Genomic DNA, 12165 nt, shown 5'->3' on the forward strand with positions numbered 1-12165 from the left:
GGGTTCTCTCCCCTGCACTGGGAGGGGAATGGGATCTAGTGTGTAGAGAGAGGGGCTGGGAGTCAGGACTCCTGGGTTCTCTCCCCAGCCCTGGGAGGGGAGTGGGATCTAGTGGGTAGGGGAGGCTGGGAGTCAGGACTCCTGGGTTCTCTCTCCAGCGCTGGGCGGGAGTGGGATCTAGTGGGTAGATAGGGGGGGCTGGGAGCCAGGACGCCTGGGTTCTAATCCCGGCTCTGCCCTGCAGACCTCTCCGCCCTCTGTCTCAGCTCCTCGCCCTTTGCAGCGCGGAGTCGCATCCCCGACCCCCCCCCGGTGAAGGCTGCTCTACCCCGGCCAGGGCGGGGGCGGGGGCGGGGGGAACGGGAGGTTCCCACGTGACTAGGCACCGGGCCAGGCTCCGGGCTCCGGGCTCCTCCGGCACGTTTCTCCGCAGCCCAGCCTGGGACGCGGCCGGACGGTGAGTGCTGGGCTGAGCCCCCTGCCCGGGGCTGGTGTTCGCGGGACCTGCACGGGGGAGCCCCCGGGCGGGGATCGGGAATGTCCCGAGTGGAACTTGCGGGGGGACGCGGCGCTGGGGTCCCGCGGGGTCCAGGCGGGCGGGGATTCGCCTGCCCCACGCGGACAAGGCGCTGGGCTCAAAGCTGCATTAAATCGGGGGGTGTCCACGGGGCCCCTCCGTCGGAGAGCAGGACCAGGGTGCTCCGACTCCTAATGCTCAGGGTGTGCGTGCGCAGGAATGGGGGTCCCGGCCCCATGGGGCAGAATCACGGTGCGACCCTGGGGGGCCCAAGGGCAGCTCCCCTGCGATGCTCCCACCCGCACTTCGCTGCTTTCGGAAACGCCCTGGGAGTGCCCCCAGCCGCCACGCTGGGGGGCAAGGCGGAGGAGATGCAGGGCATGCCCCCCCCCAGTCCCTGGCACACAGCTCCTGGGGTCCATGCACAGCTTGGGCTCTGTTCCCCACCGCCTGGCCCCTTGTGGTGTCCATGGGGCCCTGGTGTCAAGGATGGAATGAGGTGGCAGGGGATGGGCCCTGGATCTCTGCCACCTGCCCCTCTCTGGGGGCAGAGCACAGACCCGCTGAGCCATCCAACCCTCCCCCAGCCTGGGCTTTCCCCCCGCCAGCCTGGATCCTAGTGCAGAGCCTGCCTGTGGGTGTAGGTCACCGGGAGTCACGCCAGCCCAAGGGCATTGGCCCCCCGAGGTACCAGTGTGACCTAGGCATATGCTCTGGGGGGTGGGGAGACAGGGCATCACTTAGTTCTGGGTTGGGTCAGGCTCCCCATGCTCCCCCCTCCTTCCCCGTGGGGGGTCACACCCAGCCCTCACCCATCCCCCAAGCTCCGTGCTGGGTCTGTGGCTCGAGGTCTGGCTACCGAGAGCCAAAGAGGGGGAAGCCCCCTCTTCCCCTCCCACTGGTCTCACATATGCCCATAGTGACCAGTGCTCAGAGGGAGCCTGGGAACTTTCCCAGCCCTCCAGACTTGCCCCAGCCTGAGGAGGCATGAGGCTGCCCTGTTGTGCAGGGCATGGCAGGGCTGGGGTGCAGCGCTTTGGGGGTGCAGCCAGTCCAGAAGGGCTGGGGTCCAGCTCCCACTCCCCCCCGCCCCGCCCCGAGCTGCCAAACGCCCTGGCTTTGTGCTGCTGCTCTGGGAAGCTGCGGACGAACGATAAGTTACAGGGTTCAGAGAGACGCCGCAGGGGGATCTCCCAGAGCGCGCTGGGGAAAGGCCGGAGCTGTGGGAGGACAAGTGATTGTTAGTGTTTGGGTGATGGAAATGTTGACCAAGATCAGGGCCCCCATTGTGCCAGGCGCCACCCACATCCTGACCGAGATCAGGGCCCTGTTGTGCCGGGCGCTGCCCAGACCCTGGCTGAGATCAGGACCCCGTCATGCCACACTCTGCCCAGACCCCGACCGAGATCAGGGACGCTTCATGCCAGGCGCTCCCCAGAACCTGACCGAGATCAGGGACACTTCCTGCCTGGCGCTGCCTAGACCCCAACCAAGATCAGGGCCCCATTGTGCCATGCACTGCCCAGACCCTGGCTGAGATCAGGACCGCGTCATGCCATACTCTGCCCAGACCCCGAGCGAGATCAGGGACGCTTCGTGCCAGGCGCTGCCCAGACCCCGAGCGAGATCAGGGACACTTCCTGCCTGGCGCTGCCTAGACCCCAACCAAGATCAGGGCCCCATCGTGCCACGCACTGCCCAGACCCTGGCTGAGATCAGGACCCCGTCATGCCATACTCTGCCCAGACCCCGAGCGAGATCAGGGACGCTTCGTGCCAGGCGCTGCCCAGACCCCGAGCGAGATCAGGGACGCTTCGTGCCAGGCGCTGCCCAGACCCCGAGCGAGATCAGGGACGCTTCGTGCCAGGCGCTGCTCAGACCCCGAGCGAGATCAGGGACGCTTCGTGCCAGGCGCAGCCCAGACCCCGACCGAGATCATGGATGCTTTGTGACGAACACGCATGCCCTCTAGGGCTCTGCAATGATCATACACCCTTACCTCACCTCCTAGATACTTAAGAACTGCAAAGGGGAAACTGAGGCACCCGCATACTATTCAGAGGAAACATTAAGAACAGTCCCGCTTCGTCACATGCTTCATGCCAGGCGCTGCCCAGACCCCAACCAAGATCAGGGCCCCATTGTGCCGGGCGCTGCCCAGACCCTGACCGAGATCAGGGCTCCATTGTGCCGGGTGCTGCGCAAACCCACAGTCAGTCCCTGCCCCATGCAGCGCGACGGGGGTGGGGTGGTAAATGGGGCATGTGGAGGGGGAGTCGTTCCCAGCTGCAGCTGCTCTCTGCGCATCCCTTGTCCTGGCCAGCCCAGCCAGCCCAAGTGACCCGGCCCCGTCTCCGTCAGGCTCTGGCTCCTTGGAGGATTCGCAGCCGCGCCATGAATCCCTCCAGGCCATTCTGTACAGAACAGGATCCCAGGCTGGCTCGCCCCTTGGTCCTGGCTGTCCTCCCCCCTCCCCCCCAGGGCCAGCTGCTGTTACTCTGCGGGAGCTTCTGTTTGCCGGGCCCAGCCCAGGCTGCAGCGGGTGTGTGATGGGGGTGTGTGTGTGTGTGTGGGGGTGATTAGAAACTAGCTGAACCCTGCAGGTGACAAAGGGGCTGTGGAGATTTTAGGTCTCGAGGGGGGGAACAAGCCCCATCCCAGACACCCCCTGTGGGCTGAGGGAAGCGGAGAGGGGAGCAGGGCCGGCTCTAGGTTTTTTGCCACCCCAAGCAATAAATTTGCCGCCCCAAGTTCCGAGAGCGCAACTGCCCAAGCCAAAAAAGAAAGAAAACGAACCCCACCCGGAACGCCGCCCCTGGAATTGTGTCCCCCCAGCACGTGCCTTGCGTTGCTGGTGCCTGGAGCCGGGCCTGGAGGGGAGCTGTTCCAGGCTCTGCGATGGCCGGAGGACAGGCCATGAGGGCCGTGACCCAGCACCCAGCTTTGCTGCAAGAGGCCCTGGGAGGGAGGACTTGGTACCGGCTCTGCCCCCTACGTCCTGGCTCCCTTGCCCACTTGGTGCCATGGGGCTAGACCCCAGTGGGAGCAGGGCTATGGCTCCTCCAGCAGCGCCCGGCATGCCCCAGCGTCTGCCAGCCCAGCTGCGGGGAGCTGCCCCCGGGTGGGTATTTGACGGGAGTGTCTGGTATTTAACCACCTGGCCTGGGGCTGAGACACGGCCCCTCAGCTGCTCTGCAGGTGGGGGAGGGGGGCCTTTCCCTTGCCTTCCTGGGCTTTGGATCAGGCTCCCCCCTGCAGGTAAAGCTACCCCCAGACTCCAGTGCCCCTCATTTCGCACAGGGCATCAGCTGATCTGTTCCCAGCCACCTGGGAGCCAATCAGAGAGCGATGCCCAGGAGATTGAGAGGCCCACGCCCTGCTAGCCTGAGGGGGCACCAGTTGCTGCAAAGCAGCTGGGCCGGGTGAGGCTGGGCACCAATGCTGAGCGAGGAGTGGGCAGGGCCAGCCGGGGGAGTGGGGAGCCCTGCGCTGGGATTCCTGATGGCAGCGCCACCCGCAGCCCCAGACGCGCTGCAGAAAGCCGGGAATCGGCAGCTCTTGCGGCTGCCGAAGGCCCAGGGCAGGGAGTGGGAGTGTCCCGGCGGGAAGCAGCGCCGGGTTCACAAGTCGGTGGGTTCACGGGGGAGGCGGGGTTTGCATTCCCGGTGCTCTGTGTGATGTCCAAGCGCAGGCATGAGTGGTGGGGGAGGATGTGGCTGGGGGTGCAGGGTGTTGGGGGGCTGGGTGTGTGCGAGGTAGCACAGGGTGATCCAGGGGAGCCCCCCAATACCAGCCCCTAAGTGGAGCTCTGACCCCTTTGATCGCAGCCCCCTGGGCGCCCAGAGGCTGGTACACGGCACCAGGGCTCCTGACGTCCGTCTGCCCCTCTTTGCAGGGCTCCCCTGGGCGGCTGAGGATGCCCTGCACCCAAGCGGCCCCCCGCCACTGAGCCGCACTGCTTCAGCGGCACCCCCCGTGGCGAGCAGGGCCTGGCGAGCGCCGGCTGCTGGAGAGCCAGAGTGGGCAGGGCCGCGCCATGTAGCGCTCATGGGAGCCACCGGCATGGAGCTGATCACGGCGGAGTCCCCGGCCCGGCTGGTCCGGCTCTACCGTGAGTATCACAACAGCGAGCTGATCTCGCTGCATTACAACTACACGGGGAAGCTGCAGGCCAGCAGCAAGTACAAGGGCGGCCTGAAGGCCGATGCGGTGGCGTTCCTGGCCATCTGCGCCCTCATCGTGCTGGAGAACCTGGTGGTGCTGCTGGCCATCTGGAGGAACAAGAAGTTCCACTCACCCATGTTCTACCTGTTGGGCAACCTGACCCTGTCGGACCTGCTGGCCGGCCTGGCCTACGCCGCCAATATCGCCATGTCGGGTGCCAGCACCCTCCAGCTCACCCCGCTGCTGTGGTTCCTCCGGGAGGGGGGCGTCTTCATCACGCTGGCCGCCTCCGTCTTCAGCCTGCTGGCCATCGCCGCCGAGCGGCACATCACCATGAGCCGCATGAGGCTGCACCACAGCGACAAGAAGGGCCGCATGTTCCTGCTGGTGGGGGCCACCTGGGCGACTTCGGTGCTGCTGGGGGCGCTGCCCATCATGGGCTGGAACTGCCTGGACAGCCTGGCTGACTGCTCCACCGTCCTGCCGCTCTTCTCCAAGAGCTACATCCTCTTCTGCATCACCGTCTTCCTGGCCATCCTGGCGTCCATCACGGTGCTCTACGCCCGCGTCTTCCGCATGGTCAAGGGCCACAGCCCGCGGCTGGGCAGCCTGCGCAAAGGGATGCCGAAGCGCTCGCAGAAGTACATGGCCCTGCTCAAGACGGTCACCATCGTGGTGGGGACTTTTGTGGCCTGCTGGCTGCCCCTCTTCCTGCTGCTGCTGCTGGACGTGTGGTGCAAGGCTCAGGCCTGCGGCGTGCTCTACAAGGCCGACTACTTCCTCGGCTTGGCCATGATCAACTCCCTCCTCAACCCCATCATCTACACGCTGACCAGCAAGGACATGCGCCGGGCCATCCTCAAGCTGCTCTGCTGCCTGCTGGTGGGACCAGCCGAGGACGGCCCGGCCCAGCGCTTCGGGATCCCCATCCTGGAGTGCAGCACCAGCAAGTCAGAGCGCTCGTCCCACCGGCCTGAGGGGCTCGAGACCAGCCTGTCCACGGGCAACGGGACGCCCACCCCCGTCAAGGTGCTGGTGCCCAGTGCCGGGGACTGAGCCCTCTGCCCCCCACCGGGGTAGGAGCGCGGCATGGGCCAGGGGAAGAGCTGGGACAGGCACCCCCTGAGACTTGGAATGGCTGGAGCCCTGGCTGCCTGGGAGGCGAGGGACCCCCGCAGGGAGCCGAGTGTGCCCACCAGAGGGCCGCAGCCCAGGGGTGCCCCCTGCTGGCCTGGTCTGTACGAAGCTCGTTGCTGGTCCGGGCAGCATATCTGTACGGCGCACAGTGTTAACACCTGCGGGCCCAAATCGGCTCAGACAAGCTGCCATAGGGCGACCAGACGTCCTGATTTTATAGGGACAGTCCTGGTTTTTTGGGTCTTTTTCTCATATAGGCTCCTGTTACCTCCCACCCCCTGTCCTGGTTTTTCACGCTTGCTGTCTGGTCACCCTAAGCTGCCATCCCCCCACAAGTGATCCAGTACACCCCCCCGGTGCAGAGCCCATCCCAGACCTTGTGCCCCACGCGGCCCCCCCGTGGCCAGCACAGACCAGATTACAACCCCTGTGCCCCCTCCCAGAGGCTCAGCACAGCCCACTTCCCACTCCGGTGACCCAGTACCCTAGATCCCCCCATCCCCAGCACAGACTGGCCCCCCATGCGCTGCGTGGGGGCTCTCTGGACAGGTCCTGCGCTCCCCTCACTCGTGGTAAATTAAGGCCTCTCGGGGCCCCTTGTTGATTTTTTTAACAGTTTGTAATAAAAAGCTTCCTTGGAGCTCCCTGTCCTGTCCTGCCCCCCTTAACCCCTTCCCTGCCAGCACTTCCTGTGTGGGCAGAGGCACGGCACCAGGTCCCCGGGGGGCAGCTGTGAATTGGTTTCTGTTGCGGGGGGGGAGGGTACGACGATTTGGGGCACCCCAGTGTGGGGGTAGGGGCACTAGGTATCCAGTGTGGGGGTGAGCTCAGTGTGCTGGGTCTCAGTGGGCTGCATCTGAATGGGGCCCGGAGGCCAAGTCACCCCATGGAGCAGCTGAGCATGGCGGGGGGAGGAGGGGGGGAATTGCCCAGGCAGTGACCCTGGCATGGTTGGCACAGGGGTGGGGGGCAGCCGAGGCAGGACACAATGCCATTTCCTCAGGAAACCATCTCTCCTTGCGTGCTCTGCTTTGGAGATGGAACCTGGTGCTCGATGCTGTATCCCGACCTTGCCACAGCTGGGGGCTGTGGGGAAAGGCTCCCCATGGCTCCCCAGTGGCATGTGTTTCTAGGCCCCTGAGGGAGTCTTGGATCGGGGAGGAGAGTCCCCATGTGTGGGGTGGGAACCCCTTGCACTTGTGTCCTTCCACCCCCAGGATCAGCCCCAGAGGCTGCTCCTGCCCCTCTCGGGGATCCCAGGGAGGCTTCTGGGCAGCAGGGGTCCTCTAAACCCCAGGGCAGATGGGGTGAGGCAGGGACACAGCTCAGCCAGACCCAGCCGCTGCCTGGGACCCGCCCTGTGTGCTGCCCGGCTCCCAGGCCGTTCCCAGGTGCCCACGGCTGCCCCTTGGCCAGGGCGGACCCAGGGCTCAAACACCTTCCTTGGGCAGCAGGACGGAGGGGCTGCGGATCGGGGTGAGGGGCAGTGGCTGAGCTGAGGGGGGCGGGCTGGGATAGCAGGGGGCTGCAGGTCTGGACTGAGAGCCACTGGCAGAGTGGAGGAGTGGGGGGAGCCCGGTGGGGGCAGCAGTCTGAGTGGACTCCCCCCCCCGATCTCTCTGGCCCAAAATTGTCCCCCAGTCTCCCGTGCCCGGGCTCTCTGAGCTGGAGCAGGGCTCGGAGCGCCCTCTGGTGGCCAGCTGGGGAACAGCACCAAGGCGGAGCCCTGTGGTCAGAGGGGTGGGGTCACTCACTTCCCAGCTGCCCCCTCGGGGGGTGGGGGGGGGGTGAAATGCAGCGAATGGCGGGTGCGACAGAGGTTTCGCTCCAAGGATCCTGGCCTCTGCCCTTCGATGTGCGTTATATGATGTGCCCCAGGGCAGCACGAGGGGGCGCTGTGCTGCAGGGGGTGGGCAGAGGCTCAGCAGGGGGTGCTTCCCCCCCCCGCCCCGAATCAATATTGATCCCACTGCATCTGCCCTTTCAGCTGGATACCTTTAGCCCAGGCCCCTGATCAGGAGGCCGGGGTCCCCACACCCCACTTGGCCCCTGGACAGGCAGGGCCAGGTGCTGCAGTGTAATGGGACCATTTTTTAAATCCTGCTTCCATCCCGTCCTGAGATACCTGCCCCTGCTCGCACCCACGTTGTTTCTTGCAGCGTTATCCCACTCGCACCCGCAATCACTTTAGATCCTGCTTCAGAGCAGCCGCCGTGTGAGTCTGTATCCGCCTACAGAACAGGAGGCCTTGTGGCACTTTAGAGACTAACCAATTTATCTGAGCAGAAGCTTTCATGAGCTACAGCTTCATCAGTGACGGAATGCATCCAGTGAAGTGAGCTGTAGCTCACGAAAGCTTCTGCTCACATAAATTGGTTAGTTTCTAAGGTGCCACAAGGCCTCCTGTTCTTCTTAGATCCCACGAATCCCATGAGAGAGCCTGATTCCCCAGGCTACTTCCAAACCGATCCCACTCGGGTGATATATACTCGGAATTCAGGCACCATTTTTACCACAAGAATAAAACAAATTGTGCTGAAACCATGTAAAAAAAAAAAAAAAAGACTTTAACTCCTGTCATAACAGACATCAAATCTCCTCCTGTCCCTCGCTTAAATGTATATCTTCAACCCTTATTTAAAGGGAGGGAAAGAACAGCTTGCTCCACGTGCTGAAATCCTATTACGACAAACTGACAAGCGATTGCACGTTTCCCCACAGTCTGGGGCTTTTTGCCCATCCCATCCCATCCCACCCCACCTGCAACAAGGAACATGCTTCCTGCTTCCGCTATTATGGCGGTGCGTCCTTCGGGATCCCAGTCCTGCTGGGGGCTGTGCCCTGGCATTGGCAGAGTTACCAGCAGGCAGCCACGGGGCAAGCACGGGCACCTGGGCTGGCGACGGCTGGGTCGCTCCTGAGAGCCGGCAGGGAGGCAGCGGCTGGAACCCCATTATTCCTGGGCCTCCAGGCCCGAGGGGAGCAGCTGCTGTGGCCCAACTGGGGGCCAGGTCAGGTGGTCGCGGAGTGCTGCCACCCTCGGTGTCCCTGGGGATTAGCCGAGGTGGGGTGACCTGGAAGGGGGGGACTGGGGTGGTTTTGAGGCCCCTGGTGATTTCTAGCACATCACTCAGAACCCCTGCTCTAACCACTAGCCCCCACTCCCCTCCCAGAGCCAGGGTAGAACCCAGGCGTCCTGGCTCCCAGCCCCCCCACTGTAACCATTAGACCCTACTCCCTTCCCAGAGCTGGGAAGAGAACCCAGGAGTCCTGGCTCCCAGCCCCCTGCTCTAACCACTAGCCCCCACTCCCCTCCCAGAGCCAGGGTAGAACCCAGGCGTCCTGGCTCCCAGCCCCCCCCCACCCCCCTCCCCGAGCTCGGATAGAACCCAGGAGTCCCGGCTCCCTTTCTACCCACGAGGCCCCGCTCCCTGGGCAGAGCCAGGGCGCAGCTGGAGTCTGCGGAGCCCAGCCGCGGGTGCTGCCTGCAGTGCAGGCTCCTGGCGCCAGGTGGCGCGCTCCGGCATTGATTCCCGTGTCGACCGCCGGGCCGAGCAGAAGCTAAAATGACATTTTGGGGGGCGAGGGGGGCCCGAGCTCCCTATCGGCTGCGCCAGGAACAACCGGCTGCGGCCTCCAGCCCCGGCCCAGCCCTGAACCTGCCCCCAGCCCTGAGCGCGGCTCCTTAACTTCCAGCCCTTCCAGCACATGGAAGTGGGGGGTAAATCCCGGGGACTCCCCCATCCCCCTTCGCTTCCCACATCCTTGCCCAGCTCCCCACTGTGGGATCACAGGGCACTGACCCTGTCCAGACAGGGAGAGAGCGGGGCGGCCTCGCCCACCCTGCTCCAACCACTAGATCCCACTCCTCTCCCAGAGCTGGGGAGAGAACCCAGGAGTCCAGGCCCCCAGCCCCCCCCCACTCTAACCATTAGACCCTACTCCCTTCCCAGAGCTGGGGAGAGAACCCAGGAGTCCAGGCCCCCAGCCCCCCCCCCCCACTCTAACCATTAGACCCTACTCCCTTCCCAGAGCTGGGGAGAGAACCCAGGAGTCCAGGCCCCCAGCCCCCCCCACTCTAACCATTAGACCCTACTCCCTTCCCAGAGCTGGGGAGAGAACCCAGGAGTCCAGGCCCCCAGCCCCCCCCCACTCTAACCATTAGACCCTACTCCCTTCCCAGAGCTGGGGAGAGAACCCAGGAGTCCAGGCCCCCAGCCCCCCTCCCACTCTAACCATTAGACCCTACTCCCTTCCCAGAGCTGGGGAGAGAACCCAGGAGTCCAGGCCCCCAGCCCCCCCCACTCTAACCATTAGACCCTACTCCCTTCCCAGAGCTGGGGAGAGAACCCAGGAGTCCAGGCCCCCAGCCCCCCCCCCCACTCTAACCATTAGACCCTACTCCCTTCCCAGAGCTGGGGAGAGAACCCAGGAGTCCAGGCCCCCAGCCCCCTCCCCCCCACTCTAACCATTAGACCCTACTCCCTTCCCAGAGCTGGGGAGAGAACCCAGGAGTCCAGGCCCCCAGCCCCCTCCCCCCCACTCTAACCATTAGACCCTACTCCCTTCCCAGAGCTGGGGAGAGAACCCAGGAGTCCAGGCCCCCAGCCCCCCCCACTCTAACCATTAGACCCTACTCCCTTCCCAGAGCTGGGGAGAGAACCCAGGAGTCCTGGCTCCCAGGCCTCTCCTCCCCCTTTAACCACTAGACCCCATTCCCCTTCCAGAGTTGGGGGGGGAGTGGGTTCGAATGGGTTAGAACAGGGGGAGGGGGGTTGGAGCCAGGACTCCTGGGTTCTCTCCCCAGCTCTGGGAGGAGAATGGGGTCCAATGGGTTAGAACATGGGGAGGGGGTTGGGAGCCAAGACTCCTGGGTTCTATCCCCAGTGCTGTGACCTCGAAGCATCACGTCCTCTTGAGTGAAAATCCACCTGTTTCAAATGCCCCAGGGTTCAGTCCTGATTCCCAAGTTGCTGCCCCCCAAGTGTGGGGCACTAGGCTTAGCAGGGAAAACGCGGCCCAGAGCAGCGCCTGTCACACGAACTGTGGTAGAGCCCTGCACGGACACAAGATTTGTATCTGCAGCCGATCTGTGATCCGCAAACATGGTCGGAGGAGATTGGCGGCTTGCGGGGCTCTGAACCAGGGCACCAGGTATCTAGGCAGGGAGTGTGGGAAGTGTCTGGCACCAGCAATCCCCTGCTAGCCTCAGCCAATCGTGGCTGGACATGGCTCCTGCTGCCACTGCACCTGGGTCACCAGGAGGGGGTCGCGGTCACACCGGAGCTCTGTCTACACTGCAGCTGCCAGTAAGATGCAGCCACCTCTGGGGTGGGGCGTGGAGACTGTTTATACAGGGATCCCTCGCCGTCGGTGCACTGAGGGCCTGACCTGGGGCCCCGACCTCTCTCCAAAGAGGGCCAGGCGAGCCCAGCAGGAAGCAGGGAAATGAGTCGCGGTGCAGAAGGGGGCTGGTCTTGTCCCAGTGACCCGGGAGTTGCTCCCCTGCAGCACAGGACGGGGCCCAAGGCTGGAAGAAGGGGCCCAGCGGGGTGGGTGGCTCATGGCACCCACAGCCCTGGCACCGCAGGTAACGAGTCAGGCCCGTCTGCACTACAAAGGGCTTTTAGACCCTCCATGGCAGGGTTGGTGCGGGGGGATCCTGGCTGCTCCCCCTTTGCTCCCCCCGACTTTCACGTTCAGAGTCACATGACCACCAGCGCTCGGGGGCAGGGCAGGTTCCATGAAGTCCATCCGCCTCCATTCTGCGGGCCCATTAAAATCCTCCTGCTCTGCACTGAGGGGAGGGGGCTGTAAAACAGACCCTCCATTGCAGGCCGGGGCACCCCCAGATTACCCCCCATGGGATCTCAGGCTCTGTGGCCCATTTGGCCCTCAGCGGAGCGAACTGGTGCCCACTGTGCTGGACGTGCCACGAACAGGACTGAGACCCTGCAAACTCCTTTCACGTGGGCTCCAGACAGGAGCAAAGGCCAGTCGCTGCTCCCCAGGGCAAGAGCTGAACCAGCAACCTAAGGGGAAAGGCCCCATCCTCCCGCCCTGGGGACAGGCCCCATGGCCCATTCCCTGCCCCCCTGCGCCAGCCAGTCCCTGCTCTGGGGCTGGATGGGAGCCGGCGCCCCCTAGAGGGGATGGGCCCCATGCCCCATTGCCCGTTAATTTGAGCCCCTCCAGTGAAAGGGCCTAGAGGGGGGTAGAGCAGGGGATCTTGGGAGCGCTTGGCTGCAGGGCCACATTCCCTGTCCGGGTACAAAGTCCCCCTTCCAGGTGCATCTCCCCAGGAGGGCAAAGGGCAGCGACATCCGCACCCAGTCGTCTTCCTATTT

The 12165-nt window shown here is 64.4% G+C and overlaps 1 protein-coding gene across 1 annotated transcript; it reads left to right on the plus strand.

The window, feature by feature from the left end:
* Window positions 1–406: 406 nt before the first annotated feature.
* S1PR5 (sphingosine-1-phosphate receptor 5) lies at window positions 407–6458 on the plus strand. The gene is made up of 2 exons (XM_073318384.1): window positions 407–457; window positions 4413–6458. The coding sequence occupies exon 2, from the start codon at window positions 4565–4567 to the stop codon at window positions 5735–5737; it is 1173 nt and encodes a 390-aa protein (XP_073174485.1). The 5' UTR covers window positions 407–457; window positions 4413–4564; the 3' UTR covers window positions 5738–6458.
* The last annotated feature ends 5707 nt before the right edge of the window (window positions 6459–12165 follow it).

This window comes from Lepidochelys kempii, chromosome 20 (assembly GCF_965140265.1).
Source record: "Lepidochelys kempii isolate rLepKem1 chromosome 20, rLepKem1.hap2, whole genome shotgun sequence".
Lineage (NCBI taxonomy): Eukaryota > Metazoa > Chordata > Testudines > Cheloniidae > Lepidochelys > Lepidochelys kempii.